Below are 19,242 nucleotides of genomic sequence, written 5' to 3'. Positions count from 1 at the left end.
GGTTTTGAGGTGTCAATAGAAGTTGGTCTGCTGTGGAACTGAATGCTCTTCTTCTTCTTTAGATCTCCTTGTCCCTGTCAAGGTTGAGACCATCCAGCCTTCCTTTGTTGATATTTTCCAAACCAAGATGGCCAATCTGACCTGCAGAATTTCGAACATACCTGAGGAGCAAGATCTTAAGGAGCTGAAAGTCACCTGGACACGAGCAGTTGATGACACACCCCTAGAGACTATCCTTAAACTTTCCCAAGAACAAGAAAGCAGTGGGCTGCTATTCAAGGATGCAGTAGCTACAGTGTGTGCAGATGAGTGGAACAAAGGGGAAACTTTCAAATGCAAAATTAATCACCCAGCTTTATTTCCCTCAATGGAAGTCAGATCCCTGCGCAAGCCTCAAGGTAGGTGTCTATTTTACATCATCTTACAAAAATGGCTAACAACCCTCAATGCCACTTTTTTAGGACTTTGGTTTTACCAGACTTCAGTAGGCTCAGAATAATTTTGTTCTGCCCTAACAATCATTAAGTATAGATTTTCCCCACCCTGGCGGCCTCCAGAAATTCTGGACTAAAATTTCTATTAGCTTTGACTATTGGTCATGCTAACTAGTGCAGATATGTTTCATAGTCCAAGATATCAGGAGAGTAGTATTTTGGGAATGGCTGATTTGATACCTGAGTCTAAGCCTTTGGCACAACTAAAGATGGCTCCATTTCAATTGCTTTAATTTCAGTTAGTACTTCTTTTGCTCATACTTATTGATTTAATAGTTCCTTTTATTGCTCTGGGTGTCTAATGAGGTAGACCAAACTGAATTACAATGGTGTGACTGAGGCCAAGCAGTGTGAACTTTAAGAAATTCAAATGTGGGTTTCTGTTTGCAAATTTCAGGTCACACTAATCTGTAGCATAGAAACTGTATTTGTGGACTTCTGTTTAGGGACAAGCTGTGCCCACGAAAGCAAAGACAATCCACCAGCCACGTATTGTGTGGCATTTCATGTGCCTTTTTTCAGACAGGCAACCAAAACAGAACAACAATTTAGCCCCTAGTAGGCTATCAAAAATCCTTGGGATTGTCCATGTGGCTTAATGGGTCATAAATGATACAAGACTGTTCTTAGAGTAGATGAAGCCCCCATTCTAAGCCCACCTCAGCAATGAAGAGATGATGTGTCTGCATGTGCTTAGTGGGAACGTGAACCATAGTCTCTCTGTCTCTCTTATGCGCTTCCACTCTTTTTACGTACATGCACACACAGAGCAGTGGACCATGTCATCACAGTCTTTAATAAAAATCCAGATTTAGAAAGCCATTGCATCTGGTCATCTTTCGTCAATGTCCAGGTCACCCTGCTAGAAGACTTCTACCATTCATCTTATATGTCTTCATCTGACTCTCTCAAACCATACAAATGAGGTCATGGTTAAGAAAGGAAGGAAACAAGATGGTTAGCAATGTACTTTTAAAACCATGCATTTGATAATCTCTTCGTTCCCCCCCCCCCTTAAACCTTCCAGATGGCAACCCCTCTGCTCCACATATCTATATCCTTCCTCCTCCTTCGGATCAGCTGGCTCTGCAGGAAACAGCCACCGTCACTTGTTTGATGAAAGATTTCTCCCCTCCTGAGTTCTTTGTCAAATGGCTGCGGAATGATGAGCCCATGGATGATTCCGAATACTTCACCAGCACAGCCATCGAGGAGTCCAAGGCACCCAAGCGGTATTATGCCTATAGCATGCTGAACGTCAACACAGAAGAGTGGAATTCTGGAACTACTTACACTTGCATGGTGGGGCATGAGATGTTGCCCCTTCAGACGTCTCAGAAGACCGTAGACAAGAATACGGGTAAACCAACCGTTGTCAACGTCTCCCTCGTGCTCTCCGACATCGCCAGCACTTGCCAATAGCCATTCTTGTCAAGCCTCCTGCATATCTTTCTCAGCTTCCTAATTCTGCCAGCATCTGCTTTCCCTTCTTGAGTCTCCATTTGTTTAATTATTGGCCTTTTGTGGAGGAAAAGTGGGGTGTTGTACCCTGAATGTTGTAGAATTAACTAGCCTCTCTCTGAAGTAAAACAATAGTTTGAAATAAAGAAAGTTTATCGAAACATAAGAAGATAATTCTGTCTTGTGGTTAGAAATGGTGATAAGGGGGTTAATGTTAATCCCCAGTCACACAAACGTGAGATGAGGTCTCTACCCCCCTTTGAATTGGATGGGAATTGGATGGGAAAGCTTCCACCCACAGCATCTTCTCAAATATGATCTGGAATTTTCAGGGGGTGATAGAAGCAATAGACACCCAATCTTCCATGATTGTGCTTGCAGGACTCACTGTTTCCAGACATCACTTTGTCCATTAGGTTCATCATGATGGAAGAATCTAGAGCTTCATTAACAAGCAGGGCATATAAATATATAGCAATCAATCAATCAATGTTATGGTTGTTTTTGTTATCATTGACAATGGCTACTACCTACAATGGCTATGTTCCCCAGAGGGGCTGGGGAAACCCAGCCAAATTCTCAGGGTATTATCATTAGTAGTAGTAGTAGTATTAGTATTCCATCTCCACTGTTGGAGACAATCTGCCTCTGAATACCAATTGCTGGTGGTGGTGGGCACCACTGTTGCATTCAGGTCCTGTTCATGGGCTTCCCAAATGTATCCAGTTGACCACTGGGAGTACCCAATGCTAAATGGGCCTTTGGCCTGATCCTGCAGGGGTCTTCTTCTATTATTCTACATATAAAACAGAATATCGACAAGAACTAATTTATTGAATTCATTCAGACACACGCACACAAATCTCTGACCTTCAGAATCCTTGGCCAGGTCAAATCTTCCACTATCCTTACAGAGAGATGTAGTCACTCACAGGACTACAGAAAAGATTAGAGGGACCCAGGGCTGCTGCTACTCCAGCACTCTTCCTTAAAATAGAATATATTGTCCCTGCCTTCCCACCATCCGCTCCCCTCCCCCCCCAAAAAAAAAAATCCATGGCAGATCTTACACAGGATTTCCTTTTCCATAGTCACTGTCTCAGGACAGCAAGCGCAGATGCCTCTAGCATATCATGAGCTAGGAAAATAAACAAGGCTGGGGACACATGCCTGTTTGGAAGTATAGGTCACCCATGTGCCATACCTCCTTTCCACTCTTCCAAACAACACTGAGGAAGGCAAGGCGGTGAAAAAAAACTAGGCCAATTCTTTCATTCATGTTAAGCAAAAGTTGTTCTCCTCACTCATAACAATTTTCCCACTTCTTCTTGGTAATGGTAGGCTGTAGAAAGATAAAAACAATATCAGCAAGCATCTCAGCCACAGTAGAATGTGGAGCCCAGGAGAGCACTTTGATTTCTTCAGTACTGGTTGGTGTTGAGGTGCAGCCCAAAGGAATTTCTTTTGGGAAGATCAGTGCTTTTCATTCTTAGGTTCCTTTCATATATGGAGTCTGGTTAAATTGGATAGTGCTCCTGGAGCAGGAACACAGCCTTCTCCCACAGAGACTTGCCTCGGGTACCTGGCGTTGTTTGTTCTGCTGACACCTTTGCTGCACAGAATCCCCTATTTGCTTCTAATAAACAAAGGTTTAGAATGTCCATGCTTATTACTGGAGATAAAAACTGAAATGAATCTACAGGATAAAAGGCTTGTATCTGTACACACATACACAAAATGGGTCACACCAATATGATGGAGCAGGCTGAGTTCTGAATTTATGAACAGAAGACAAAAGTTTAATCTTCTACTCAGTCAAATATAGTAGTGTGGCTTTTCTCATTTTGTCACACATACAGTACTGATGACAGCTGAGATACAAATGTAAGGTCATTTGTGGGTTCATAAGTGTTACACAGAATGCTAAATGGAATGCTATTTTGGGAAGATGGGCATCCATACTCTGTGGCAGAACATTGGTTGAAAAATTCCAAATGATCCCCATCTTAGAATCATAAGATAAACTCTTATAAATGTGTCTCATGGTTGAGACAGCTCCTCCCGTATATTTCATCATTAATGTACGCTCATTATTCATTAAAGTTGCATTCTACTTTAAAGATGTAGGCTCAGTAAGACAGGCTACACTTGCAACTTACTGTATAATACAATATAATATGCAATCCTGTGTACGATGCCATGTCAAGAACAACTCAAAAATCACCCAGGCTGGGTGGGCAGTTATTGCAAAATTCCTGAGGGCTCTTCGTGGTTAAGAGAGCATCATGTTGAATAAGGGCTTCTAGACTCCCTTCAGCAAGCAGGTCATGCCATGCAGAACTCCTAAAAGATTTATGGCTCCATCAACGTGAGCTCAGCTCTTTGAGTTAATTGCATATTAGATGAGGCAAAATCAGCATCATGCTGCCAGCACAACCAAAGGAGGAAACAGTAAACCATTCACAATATTTAATGCCCCTTGGTGCAGCATGCTACCATTCCAATCCTTAGCTAAATCAGCACCCCTTGCCTTTTCTCAACACCACCTGTCACCCGTCAGCATCAATGTTTGATTGTGCCCAGTCCAAAAAAATAATAATTCTCCTGTCTCCCTAAGTATCTTTTCCACAGTTCCTCACACTCTTTATGTAACCCAGTTTTGTCCCCTGTGTCGCTTGGCTACACTGAGACCTCCCCATGTTTCTAAACTGCAGAAAAATCTGATCTGCATGTATCATCTAAAGCTTACCTGGATGTGATCGTGGATACTGATGACGATGAAGAACTCCAAAACATCTCATCAATCCTTTCCACTTTCATCATCCTTTTCCTCGTGAGCCTTTTCTACAGTGTCACTGTAACTGTCTTCAAGGTAAGATATATGGGGCAGAGGGAGATAGGCAAAATGATCAATAGTAATAAGTCACTTGTAGCAGACAGGATAAGGGAGAAATGAGAGAACGCAAAAGCAACATGCAGGTACTATGGTCTTCATGGGGTAGGCCAAGCCAAGATTCTAGAAAAGACAATTATTTTGCAAAGCGTTCAGGTTATACAAGTCAAGGGAATATTTGTCAAAGATGCAGATTAAATATTCAGAGCTTTGATAATGCATTTCCCCCTCACTGCACAGTCGTACCTTGGAAGTCGAACGCTTTGCGACTCAAACATTTTGGCTCCTGAATGCCACAAACCTCGAAGTGAGTGTTCCGGTTTGCAAACATTTTTTGGAACCCAAACGTCCTGCAGCCAATCAGAAGCCACACCTTGGTTTCTGAACGTTTTGGAAGTTGGGCGGACTTCCGGAATGGATTCCGTTCAACTTCTGAGGTACGACTGTATTTCAGCAATTTCAAGCAGAACCTGTACAGATCCAGCACACTAAGCAATGTAGATAACCCTCCTGTCAGTTCCAGTCTTCCAGGAACTCCAAACCATTGTTTCCATCCAGCAAAAAAAAAACCCTCCCTATGCTGTTGAAAGACAGCTTTATTACATCACTAAATGGCAGTGGTGAACGGGTCAGGAGGTTGTGAAACAGCGGAGAGATGTGTGACATTATTTTCTTCCATGACATTAATTATGGTTGTTTTCCAATTCCAGGTGAAATAACAAAGTGAAGGGTCATCTGAAGAGGGACAATAAGTTGCCTAACATAAAAGACTGTACATTCTTTCATCACCAGCACAATCAAGGATTTAATATTTCTCCATTCACTTTTGGGGGAAGATCGACTGGACAGATGACATTTCTGTCTTGCTTTGTCTCATCATATATCTGGGAGCAAGTCCTATCAAACTAAACGGGACTAATATATGACTAGACATGCATGGCCTTTTGCTGCCAGTGTTCCATTTGAACTGGACCTATTGGACTGGTTGTTTATCCTTCAAACATGTATGCTTTAATTTTGCCTCCGTTCAGTGTGTGTGTGTGTGTGTGTGTGTGTGTGTGTTGTATTCAACTAAGTACTACTTAAAGTAGACCTAATGAAATTAATTAAACTCAATTATCCCTTTTAACTCCAATGGGTCTACTCTGATTTAGGACTAGCATTGCATACCACTCATCGCTGTGACTCTGTCGTGGTCATATTTCGTTTTAGCTATTGTTGCCTACCTAGTCTAAACCCAAAAAGAGGATATTGCAATTTCAACTCTGAATGCAGTAGACAGAGTATTGTACTATATATATCAAATATAATGTTTGCCTTTACTCCTGCTGTACATTAAGCTTACATTTCTCATGACCATTTTACAGTCCTTCTGAATTGTTACTGTAACTACTTTTCTAGTTTTAAGTGTATCCCACACTGCATCCAGAGGCAAGAAAGGGTTCCGTTTATTCAAGAAACACCGTTTTTATAACTAAAAAAAGCTTTATCTCTTGAAAAGTTGTTGTTGTTTTTTTAAGAGCTTCCCAAGAACAAACAGAAAAAAGAACTCCCTATCCCCACAGTGGAGCAGGCAGCAATGCCATCAAAATGTGTTACACCACAGGTGAACATCGGTGTGTGTGTGTTTTGGTTTTGTATTCAACTAAGTACTGCTTAGGGTAGACCTATTGAAATCAATTAAACTCAGTTATGTCTTTTAACTTCAATAGGTCTACTCTGATTTAGGACTAGTCAGGAGCTCCTCAGAGTGCCAAGGAGATGCTCAGGCTCCCAAACACTAGACAGGACACTCAGGAGCGATCGTGTCAACCAAGTGATGGGCTCATATATTTGTTATTTTTCTCTGTGTGAGAATGCACTTTAACACCCCAAGCATAAGCTGTGCCTCAGTTTTCCATATCGGACATGGGGATATGTCAGCCTCTCTTTAATTCATATAGTGCCTACACAAAATTAAGGAGTGTATTTTTTTTGCAAAGGAGGGTTTCCATTACCAACTTGCTATTCACTTTGGTTTCCTACAGCAAACACATGCCTTACGACATTTTTAGCTGACTCACTGCACATAAGGAAATGAGTTTCTATTGAAAGCCCCCCACATCGCATCTGCCTGTCTCCATCTGACTGGCAGTACTTGCCTTGGACTGAAAGTGGAAACGCATGCCTGGCCACATTTGCTAACGTAAACAGGACACATCTGTTCTGGGGATGACTTATTCAAATGTCAATACCAGCCTTCAGCCATGTTGCTATCAGTGGCAAGCGTCAGAAGATAAAATGTGTGCTATGGATTTTAGCCTTGATGAAATTAACCTCCTTATTCCTTGCTTGAAAAGAAATAAGTAATAAATTAAAGCTCTGTTGATCCACTGCTGTGGAGAGTCTTTTTTAAGAATCAGAATCAGAACCTTGCTGACCAAAATAGTTAATAGCCACTTCTCACTTCACAGAATTTTTAGACTTTTATGGAGCCATCTGAAGACCCAAAACCATACCATTCAACTTTTTCAGATAAAAAAATGGGACAACCGTCTTCCAGGATGTGCTCCCGGGCAAGTCATGTGACCCGTGCTGCAATCTCATTCCCCCGAAGTGATTTTTGTGGGGTGAGAGCGTGGCATGAGAGCACACGAGATCACGGCACCCAAAACAGCCTCCACAATCTCACTCAAAAACTGGGGTGTCCTGTTTTTCCCGGGACACCTGGCGGGTATGCAAAACTAAGCTTCTATGGGCAGTACTCAACAATTTGGAACATGAGATTTTGGGAAAGATACATAGTTGCCAATTCATGCCCTACAAACACACCCCAAAGGCACCCAGATCATTTTGAGTTGAAAACACTATTTTAAAGGGAAACTGCTGCAGTCTGTTGAATAACCCACCTTGCTGCAGGGACCATGGCAGGACAAGCTATTGCAGTGTAAATTAATTTCAAGGTACAGAAGGGGGAAAGAGCCTATGAGGAGCCTCAGCCAGTGGGAGAAAAGCATAAATATCTGAAAAGGCTGTGAAGGGGGTCGATACCACAGCTGCCCAAGTGCTCTCAGAGGGGAGATTTTTTGCAGAAGGAAAGAATTGGTTCCAAAAACACGTCTTGCAATATGTTGGAGTGCGGGACAGGGGAGACATTCTGCTGGTTGCCATTTTATGTGTTGTTTGGCTATTTCGTTTCTAAATAATAAATAGATCAATGAAATTTCAAGCTGCTGAGTACATTTTTCCATAAACTGAGGAGCACGAAGCAAGCAGACACCCGCTCACACAATGGGTCTCCTCTGCCTTCTGCATGGCCCAAAATCTGTTCCATAAGGTTGAGGGACCCTCTACAGCAGATATGAGGGGGCATGGAGAGGGCAGAAGAAGCAATGGTGTAAACTTTAATAAAATATTGCGGGGACCTAGGTAAGCCACACCATGCAAAATCAATCACATGATGTGGTGCATGCACACCATTTGAACAGCAATGCCCATCAACGTGGGGGGGGGGGGGTCCTCAAATATTTTATTGGGGGAGCCAAAGCCCCCTCAGCTCCTAGGAGTTGGCTCCTATGGGAACAAGAGAAACCAGAAGAAGTCCTATTGTAGAATAGGTATATTGTCTTCACAATTCAATCAATATGAAGTACTGAATTGGAAGCAGGAATTTACAACTATTGGAGGGAGCAAAATCTGCTACCAAAAAATGGTTAATATCAATAAATGGGGGGTGAGGCCTAGCACTAAGTAAGGCCTAGCATGGCCCTTGAGCCTGAGTTGGCTTCTTTGACGGCGTTGTCCTTATACAGTGGTACCTTGGGTTACAAACGCTTCAGGTTACAGACTCCGCTAACCTGGAAGTAGTACCTCGGGTTAAGAACTTTACTTCAGGATGTGAACAGAAATCACACAGTGTCAGAAGGCCCCATTAGCTAAAGTGGTGCTTCAGGTTAAGAACAGTTTCAGGTTAAGAACGAACCTCCGGAACGAATTAAGTTCTTAACCAGAGATACCACTGTAACTTGGGTGTAAGTTCCATTCACAACAAAATCATACTTCACTAAATTCGCCAGGTTGGATGGTGCAAACCTATACATGCATACGCAGAAGAAAACCCCACTGGGGTTTCAATGGGACTCATTGGTGGTTGAGGTGAACAAGGTGAATGACAACAGGCCTGACTCCCTGCCAAGTCCACATAGGGTTGCAGTCTGAGTTTGTCTGTTCCTCTGGAATTCTTGATATATTTTCATCACCTTGAGTGCCCCCAAGACCAGAAAAACAAACACCTGTTAAGCTTAACTAACTACCGGTCAAGCCCAGGGAAGCGGCCAAGGCAGCCTGGGAGCTCATGACCAAGACTTCTGCACCTTCTGGTTCTTCAACGTGGTTTTGAGGGGAGCAGGGGCACCGGCAGGTGGAGGAGGAAAGGAAGGGGCCTAAGGCCTAGTTGGTGCACAGTGGGGAATGGAGCCCAAGGGATGGATGCTGCAAGAGATAAATACATATCCATATGCCACTGGTGAATACATCGCTCTGTTTAACTGGCGAGATGAACAGAATTATACCATGAGCCAATTACGTGATGAAATGCATTTTTTCCAATTTTTGGACAGAAGAAAACAGGGTGCGGCGGTTATGTGGTGAAACACAATGACTAATTAGTGTGAACATGGCTAAATAAAAACAAAACGGTTTGAGTTTTTGCAAGTGAGATTCACCCGAACTGTGTAGTTCACACAGCCTTGTTTTTCTCAGCAATGAAATCTTTGGGTTTTGAAAAGGTGTCAAACATGTGAGAGAGAAAAGAGGAAGTTATTCACTCCCTGGACCTCAATTGTTTGTTTATTTTCACACCTTTCCTTCACACCTTCAGGCCAGTTAGGACGTCACTAACTGGAAATTTTCTTTTTTTAAGGCCCTTCATAAGAGAATGGTTAAGGGGAAACTCTGAAGGCCTCATTGCAACAGAAATGAATCCCGAACAGAAACTGTGGGTCACTCGGCAGAGGTCGGGTTGCTTCGATCAACTCCAGCCTTGGGATCGGTGAGGTAATTTTAATCTGTTTAGCATTTAAACTTCTGTATGTTTTAAAGAAGAGTTGTAGATTTATTACGATTTTACTGTTTGAAAACTGCTTTGAGGGTTTTTTTTTACAATAAATAAATAAAATAAAAGAGAGCTTTATTTTTACATTATGGGTCTTGAGAAGATAGGAACATAGATACCCCACAGGAGAAGGGACTCCTTGGAATGTCCTAGCCTTTTCAGGAAGGAAGTGAATGATACAATGCCTGAGAAAGAGGAGAAGCATTTTTATCCTGTCCTCAGGGGTCTTCTGTTGATTCTTGGGCTTTCTAGCTGATGCTGAATTGCAAGTCTCCCTTGCTACCATTTTCCAACTGAGCATCTTTATGTAAGGGAGGCTGGGGGAGTAGATGGGGCTTGGAGCTGCTGCATGTGAGGCTTGGAGAAGGCTGCAAGGTAGCCTTGCTGTACCCCACCAGCTTCCCTACAGTCCAGCATTCAGTTGATTCTTGGAGCTGAGAACTTCAAGGATAAAGAGCAACTGGTCAACCTTCCAGAAGCTCCACTTCAGCTTCTGTTATCAGAGCCAAATGGGAAAGGCTGAAGCTCAGTGGTAGAACATCTGCTCTGCAAGAGGAAGGTCCCAGGATCAATTCCTGGCATCTCCCGGGAGGGCTGGGGGAGAAGCTCACCTGCAACCTTGGAGAGCCACTGCTGCCAGTTTGTGTAGGCAATACTGGGCTCAATATAAGGCAGCTTCCTTATGTTCCGATGCCAGGACAGAGCAACAGCTGGCAGGGAACAACATAGGCACATGAACCTTGCACCAGGCACCATATTCAGCTTGAAGACTTCCCACCACTCAGCCAACAGAGAGGTCTAAAGAAGGTAAGTGAGAAAAGCCCCAGGGCTCCTTGCTAACTTCTCCCAAGCTTGTTACACAGCTATGTCCCAGCTGGGCTACCTGCCAAGCTGCTTCTTGCCTCCAAGCTACGGATTATGCTAGGAAGCTGGAGGAGGGCAAGGGGGCTACCCAGCAGTCTGGCCGAAGCCTCATGCTTTATTGAGAGATTCCAGAGCCCTCAGATGAATATTGGGCTTCAAAGAAGTGTGTAGGGGAGAAGAAGGCTACCTGAAAGCTTGCTCAAATGCTAGGCTTTTGGCTTCCACGAACGGGCTGGGTGGAAGGAGGTAAATGAAAGTCAGGTGCTCAGCTGTGAAATTTCTCACCTCACCGTTCGGCAGCAGGCTTTAAACTAGTGGGCCAGGGAAGGTACCTGAAAGCTTACTCCAAGCCTAAGGACTCCTGCTCTCTTGAAGGGGTGCAAGGCTTATGGGAAGCTGGTGGGGAGGAAGGGAGCTACCCAAAAGCCTGTCCCAGCTGGGAGATGGCAAGGACCCAGCTGAGCACCAGGGCTTGCAACAAGTTGGACAAGTGCAAGGGAGTGCTATAAAATCCATGTCAGCTGTAAGACTCACACACTCAAAGGGGTGTAAGGCTTATGGGAAGCTGGTGGTGAGGAAGGGAGCTAGCCGAAAGCCGGGGGAAAGCATGGGATCTAGCTGAAAGTCTGGCTGGAGCCTCATGCTCTACTGGGAAACTCCTGAGCTCCCTGAGGAGTGTTGAGCTTTTAAGAAGTAGGTTGGGTAGAAGGTTGCCTACTGTAAAAGCTTGCTCAAATGTAATGGTCAGCTAGGACAGACTTTTGGATAGCTCCCTTCCCAATGAACATTCGGCTTCCAGGGAATTGGCTGAAAATCTACCCCAGGCAGATGCTCAGCTTAGAAATTTCTGACCCCTCCAGTTCAGCAGCAGGCTTTAAGCTACTGGCAGGTAGGGAGTACCTGAAAACTTGCTACAAGCCTAATGATCATTTGGGAGACTCCTGCTCTCTCTAGGAGGAGCGTAAGGCTTTTGAGAAGCTGGTGGAAAGGAAGGGAGCTACCTGAAAGCTTGCCCCAAGCCTGATCCTCAGGAGGGAAATCCCCCAAACCCAGCTAAGCACTAGGCTTAAAACAAGCTGGGTACAAGTAGCTTCTGGAAAATCCATCTGCTGTGAGACTCCCTAGCTTTATGTAATAGCAGCAGGCTTCATGAAATCTGGAAGGGAACAAGGGGGAAAACTGGAGCTCTGCCCCACCTGATGCTCAGCTGGGAGATCATTCAGTAACTAGCTTAGCATCAGGATTCAGGGATGCTGACCCTGGAGCAAACAGGAAATCTGAAGCCAGCCCTGAGTGTAAGGTTTTACAGGTGCTGGGGAGCATCTGCAGTGGGGGGGGGGGCTGCCGTGAGCCCTGCCGTGAGCCCAGTGCTCAACTGGGGGATTATTGACTCCCCCAACTGAAGGCTGGCCTTCGGGTAAGCTGGTGGGGAGCATCAAGGAAGGGGCTACCTTCTATTTCTGCACCGAGCCTGGTTCTCAGCTAGGAGATTCTTGAGCCCCAGCCAGGTGCTAGGAGTCACAAAAGCTGGTAGAGAGCAGCCGGGGGGAGGATCCAGATCCCTCCCAGAGCCTGGTGCTCAGCAAGGAGATTCTTGATCACCTACCTAAGTGTTGGGATTCACATAAGCTGGGGGAGGGGAGCAGCTGGGGGTGTAGGCTGCCTGGATGCCTACCCACATGCTTGCCACAAGCTGATGCACCGCTGGGAGATACGTGACACTTGAGTGAAATGCTTCACAAAAGCTAGTGGGGAGTAGCTGGTGGGGCACCAGCCTGGATGGCTGGCCAAGGGCCTCATGCTCCACTGGGAGACTCCTGTCTACCCAGCTTATTGTTGGCCATAAGGGTGTGGGAAGCAGCAGAAAAGTGGGGCTACTTGGATTTTTGCTCAGGCTTGATGCTCACCTGGGGGATAAGTTGGTAGGGAGCAGATGAGAGGCTACCTGGACGCCTTCTTTGAGCCTGGGAGATTCTTGACTACCCAGCTGAACATTAGGATTTACAAAAGCTGGACAGAGGCTGCCTGGGTGGCTGCTACAAGCCTCATGCTCAGCCGGGGGGAATTTTGGCCATGCAACTGTGTGTCAGGCTCAGTGGCGTAGCGTGGGGGGTGCAGGGGGGGCCGGCCGCACCGGGCGCAACATCTGGGGGTTAGGGTTAGGGGGCGCAAATCCATGGGTTAGGGGGCGCAAATCCATGGGTTAGGGGGCGCAAATTACTTGCCTTGCCCCGGGTGCTGACAAGCCACGCTACGCCACTGGTCAGGCTTCATATAAGCTAGTGGGAAGCAGCCAGAAGATGGCTGCCCCAAGACTGATGCTCAGTCAAGAGATGCAATCAGAAGGTTCCAGGACTGGCTGGGAAGAAAGGGACTGCCTGAGAGCTTGCTCTCACCTTATGCCCAGCTAGGAGTTCCATCTGCAGGGAGGAGGGTGGCTGAAAATCTCCCCCAGCCAAATGCTTAGCTGGGAGATTCCTGAAAGCACTACCCCCAGATGAGCAGCAGGGTCTAGCCTGGCAGAAAATATTGCCCCAAGCCTAATGCTCAGTTGGGGAACCCTAAAACCTCTCAGATTATCATCAGGCTTCAAATAAGCTGCTGGGGAGATGCAGGAATCTCTGAAAGCCTGCCCCATGCTCATCTGTTGGGCTTGAGCTACCCAGATCCACAGGTGGCTTCAGAAAGGCAGCAATGAAGTGAGGAGGTATCTCAAAGCCTGTGCAAAATAAAGCATGTGTTAAACAGAGTCGCAACCTTCCTGAGCAACAGCAGGCTGCGGAGAAGCCAGCCGGGAGTTGCCAGGGTATGGGGGAACTGGCTGAGAGCTGGGAGGTTCCAATGATGGGTTCCTTGCCATGTAGGCAGCAGGAGGTGCTATCTGAAACTCTGGTTCTAGCCTGGTGCTCAACTGGGAGATTCTTGACTATCCAGATGAGCAGCAGGCTTCACGGGGGCTGGGTGAACAAGGAGTTATGGGGGGAAATCTGACCCAGGCCTGAAGCTCTGCCTGGAGACCCCCCAATTCCTACCAGAAGTGTCTTTGAGGTGCCCAAGTTCTACTCCATGTTCAGAAAGTATTCTTTGGAGCAGAAAGATCTCCAAGCTTTGCTGCACCACAAGCACTGAAGCCCTGGAATCTCTCTCAAGTGAGTTGGTATCAATGAGTGGGCTGAGCTGGTTAGGGCAGGAGGCTTGTCAAAACTCCTAGTTGCAGGGAAAGTTTCAGGAGACCCACTGAAAGACCACTTTCTGGGTTCTGTACCCAGCCCCGGGATGGTAGAGTAATCGAGAGGTTTAGCTAAGCAGGAAAATGCAATTTGGTATACCTGAGAAAGGCAGCCCCAAGGAACTGCACACTCCTGGGAGATGGGAAAGGACCATAACAGTTTAAACCTAGCATGATTCTTAGTGGTTGCAAGCTGAAGTGAGAGCAAGCTAGGTTTGATCCTCAGGATAGGAAAGATGTGTATTGAACACCAGAACTTTTGAATTCTCTCCTAGGGAGGTAAGACTTCCAGGGTTACTGTGTGAGAAGCAGACATAACCAGGACTAGACCAAGAGGGGTTTGTCCCTAGCTTTGGAAGGGTAGTGGGTTTTAGGACAGGCATAGGCAAACTCGGCCCTCCAGATGTTTTAGGACTTCCACTCCCATCATCCCTAGCTAACAGGGCCAGTGGTTAGGGATGATGGACGTTGTACTCCCAAAACATCTGGAAGGCCGAGTTTGCCTATGCCTGTTTTAGGACAAAGGCATTTCAGAAAGCTGGAACTGACAGGATAGGTTAGGGAGCTAGGAGCCATAGCTCCTAGAGTCTGTCTAGGGTTGCTAGCTGGCAGGGGTGGGGTGGGACAACCTCGCTGTGCCTTCAAAAGCAGCTTGAAAAGCTATGCCTGCTGAACTTCTACCTGCTTCGGAGATACTAAAGGCACAGTGAACATGGCAGGAGGAAAGTTCTCCTATGCTGTAGTTGGCTGGATTTTATGTATTGTAGGGTTGCCTTTTTTGATTTCATCATTTTACTGATTTGTTGCATGGTTGATTTTAATTTTGTCTATTTGATTTACGTACACTGCCTGGAATATGCTCTTTTTATTATAAACAACTTAGAAGCTAAATAGTTGAACCTCTGCTTTATCAGATAGAAGGAAGTAGCAGGCCAGTGCATCGTCATTTATGGAATAGGTTAGGCCCACAAACCACCATCTTTCACATTTAGAGCTCAAAAACCGTTGCAACTGACTATACGAACTGACTTGGCTTCATATTATGGCTGGATTTTATCTGTTGTGGATTTGTGTCTTTTTGATGTAATCATTTTATTGAGTTGTTGTATGGTTGGTTTTAATTTTGTATATTTTATAACATATGCTACTGGGAGAATTATTATTTTTTAAAGTTACTCATAAGCTGAATAGTTGAACATCCACTTTTATCAGTAGGGGGAAAGTATCAGGTCAATGTTTTGTCATTTGTGGAGTAGGTTGGGCCCATAAACCACCAGCTGCTGATACTCCGTAGACTAGATAATCTTACACATTTATAACTCCAAACAAGTTGCAATTGGCTGTACAAACTGATTCGGCTTCACCTTCATATTATTACTGCCAGTTAATGAAGTTCAAAATCTCAGTTTGCTTGCCTCTCCATTTTTGTTTCTTCTGTTGACCAGCACTATTTTATTGTCCTCTTACCCACTTTCAGTCAAATTTGTATGTGAGACGGCACTAAGAAGGACACCTGCAACCTGCAGCTGGTGCTGAACAAAGAGGAAGTGAGAGAACTCGCACAACTAAAAGGAGGCTTGGAATTTTGAGATGTAGGCAATGCCAGCAAAAAACACCACCCAAGAGAGTGAGAAACATGCGCTGACTCAAGACATAAGTCTATCAGTGTTCAGGGAAGCTATGTCACATTCACACCATACATTTAAAGCACTTTCGTCCCACTGTTTCATAGCTTCCCCTAAAGAAGCCTGGGCACTGTAGTTTGGTAAGGGTGCTGAGAGCCGTTAGGAGACCCCTCAGAGAACTACACTTCCCAGCATTCTTTGGGGGAAGCCATGACTTTTAAGGTGATGTCAGAGCACTTTAAGTGGATGGTGTGGGTGTGACTGTGTTCCGAGGCAAGCGCATTCAGGACTGCAGCTACAGATCTTGAGCCAGAATTCAAATCTTGATTGCTTCATCCCACTGGTTTCGGTTAGATGAAAGGGGCTCAAATCTAATGACTTGGTCTCAGATGAGTGGCGAGTCAGCCATCAAAGTGGCTATTACCTTTTCTCCTTCATCTTACTCCGAACCAAGATAACTCAGTAGCTAAAGGCTTTCTCACTGTGGCAGGAAAAGCTTCCCCACTTAACTTTCTGGGGGACACTGAGCACAGCCCAAAAGCAGGGAAGGAGCTGCCAACCTCAAGTGTAAATGTATCTGGTCTAGACACTTGCGATTTGCAATCTGTTGAGCAACTGGAAGCTTTTGTCATGGGGCAGGAGTCCAGAAGCACCCTCTTGGCCTAAGGCTCCACACCTCCTAACGGACACAAATACCTTGTTCTCTTAGAGGTAGTAAACCTAGGTCTCAGCGGTAACACGCAGCTAATAAAAAGGTAAAGGTAAAGGTACCCCTGCCCATACGGGCCAGTCTTGACAGACTCTAGGGTTGTGCGCCCATCTCACTTAAGAGGCCGGGGGCTAGCGCTGTCCGGAGACACTTCTGGGTCACGTGGCCAGCGTGACAAAGCTGCATCTGGCGAGCCAGTGCAGCACACGGAACGCCGTTTACCTTCCCGCCAGTAAGCGGTCCCTATTTATCTACTTGCACCCAGGGGTGCTTTCGAACTGCTAGGTTGGCAGGCGCTGGGACCGAGCAACGGGAGCGCACCCCGCCGCGGGGATTTGAACCGCCGACCTTTCGATCAGCAAGCCCTAGGCGCTGAGGCTTTTACCCACAGCACCACCTGCGTCCCTTAACACGCAGCTAATACCCTTTCATAAAAACAAAACAAATCCCCACATTGTTTTTTAAAAGCACTGTTCATTTTCCACTTGTGAGAACACTGGGGAGGTTAGGAACTTCTTGCCAAGGTGCCAAATGTGGCCCTCTGTCCAACTTTTAAAACCCTCCCCAGACCTTTCCTTTAGTGTTTTTCCCTGCTTGGAATATGCCAATGAATTGGGATAATGGCTCTTGCTTATCTGGGTGGGGGAAACAGAGAGGCATGTGTGTGCAGAATTCTGACTTTCCTACAACTAGGATGTACAAAGGTAAGAATTGCATGTGTTTTCCTGTTCACCCTTGTTGCCTTTTTGCCTTTGGTCCTGCCCGCGAATGAAATGTGGCCCCTAGAAGCCTGGTTACAAGGGATGTGGCCCTTTGCTATAAATATTTATTCCCTTTCCTTTGGGCATAGGCAGATGCGGATTTGCCACCACAGTGACAACTAGACCTAAACGACAGCCTTTCTCCTTACTGCTTTCCCCCAAGCCCCACACCCCACACTCTCTCACACTCCTTTCCCTTTTGCATGAAAGGATCCCCCATCTAATGGCTGCAAGATTCTCTGTTGCCATATCTTTCTCTCTGTTTTGTCAACGTACCATGTAAAATAAGAAATTCTCCAGTATTGTCATACTGTACGTGATGAACTTGCAGCCCAAAAGCTGAGGTGGAATTCACTGAATAACAGTGCAAATGCAGCTTAAGGACAGGCATTCGGCAATTTTTAGAGAAAACCAACCTGCCAGTGGGTGTTGGACAGGGCTGTGTCTATTCTGCAAATAATTCAGCATCCTAAGCTTTCACTGTTTTTAAAGCAGGTTTCTAAATCTCATAGCTGAGAAAATAAGCCTCAAAGTGAACAGATATTTCCTCCCCACCCCCTAAAAAATAGCAGTGAGATCAATCATGGAACCTTCTTCATTCCAGGTGAGCTTAGCACTTGTCGACAATGGCAAAAATAAGAATGACCTCAGACGTGCCCAAGTGTCTTCAGGTTAATGCGCTACCTCAAATAATGTTTACCAAACCCCTTACAGGGTTTGAGGTTCTTACTGTTAATGCTGGCTCTAAGAGGAAAGGATTTGTCTTGAGGATTAATAAGATCTTAATCGAAATTTGAGCAGGCGTCCTTGCATGGCTGAGAGGAGGCAGATATGAGTGAACAGAGGGATGAAGTGTATATATCTATGGTGCTCTAGACCAGAAAAGTCAATGTCTCCCTGCATAAGGGAAAACATATAAAGATTAACCTACAGTACCACTGTCACCTATGGAAGATAACATAGCACCAACAGGTTGGTGTGAATGTGGTGCTAGAGGCACTTATTACCACTCACTGTGTTGTGATGAAGGCATAAATGAGGCGATGAGATCCTGCAACTCCCGCTCAGCTCCTGGAATCATAGAATCATAGAATCATAGAGTTGGAAGAGGCCACAAGGGCCATCGAGTCCAACCCCCTGCCAAGCAGGAAACACCATCAGAGCACTCCTGACATATGGTTGTCAAGCCTCTGCTTAAAGACCTCCAAAGAAGGAGACTCCACCACACTCCTTGGCAGCAAATTCCACTGTCGAACAGCTCTTACTGTCAGGAAGTTCTTCCTAATGTTTAGGTGGAATCTTCTTTCTTGTAGTTTGGATCCATTGCTCCGTGTCCGCTTCTCTGGAGCAGCAGAAAACAACCTTTCTCCCTCCTCTATGTGACATCCTTTTATATATTTGAACACGGCTATCATATCACCCCTTAACCTCCTCTTCTCCAGGCTAAACATGCCCAGCTCCCTTAGGGTTCATAGAATCATAGAATAGCAGAATTGGAAGGGACCCCCCAAGCAGCATCTATTCAAACTTCTGCATTGCAGGAACACAAAAACATCCACATTTGCTGGACAGCATACCCGCAACATGCATTTCTGTCTTTTTTTTATTGCAGCAAGCACCACAGCCCCGACGGTCTTCCCATTGCCTCCCTGTAGCCAAGACTCCTCTACCGCCTCCCAGGTCTCCATAGGTTGTCTGGTCTCTGGCTACTTTCCTGAACCGGTCACAGTACGGTGGAATTCAGGAGCCATCTCCAGCGGCATCCGGACTTTCCCTGCAAAATTGGATTCATCCAGGGGCCTCTACACCCTCACCAGCCAGCTCACCATCCCAACCAGCACCTGGGAATCGGAGAAGTTCCAATGCAATGTCGCCCATGCAGCTTCCAGCTCCACAATCAGCAAAGACATTGAGCGTGAGTCTGGCTGGGCCTTCGTTATCTGCTTTCTCTTTAACCTCCAAATGGATGGTTGATCTGGCAAAAGAAAGAAAAGTAAAACACAAGGGTTGGGAGAGACGGGAAATGGATTCAATATCTTTGGGTAGTGTTATTGTCTAGTACCAAGGCATGTTAAGCGCAGCAGCAGCTCAACGTTGGCTCACAAACGAAATGT

The 19,242-nt window shown here is 45.6% G+C and overlaps 3 gene segments (V, D, J or C); all 3 read left to right on the top strand.

Moving 5' to 3' along the window:
- The window catches only part of LOC114583608 (immunoglobulin heavy constant epsilon-like), a 179,784-nt gene that overhangs the window by 77,230 nt on the left and 83,312 nt on the right, over positions 1–19,242 (top strand).
- Positions 1–19,242, top strand: part of LOC114582620 (Ig gamma-2C chain C region-like) — a 99,951-nt gene that overhangs the window by 76,723 nt on the left and 3,986 nt on the right. The window contains 1 exon segment of the C gene segment in view: positions 18,741–19,043. Coding sequence covers positions 18,741–19,043 — 303 coding nt within the window.
- Positions 5–2,056, top strand: LOC144325059 (Ig mu chain C region-like). The segment is given in 2 exon segments: positions 5–398; positions 1,522–2,056. Coding segments are annotated over 2 exon segments (666 nt in total).

Source organism: Podarcis muralis, chromosome 13, assembly GCF_964188315.1.
Source record: "Podarcis muralis chromosome 13, rPodMur119.hap1.1, whole genome shotgun sequence".
In the NCBI taxonomy this organism is placed as follows: domain Eukaryota; kingdom Metazoa; phylum Chordata; class Lepidosauria; order Squamata; family Lacertidae; genus Podarcis; species Podarcis muralis.
Note: the sequence above shows the minus strand (reverse complement) of the source record. Positions and strands in the feature narration are given on the sequence as shown.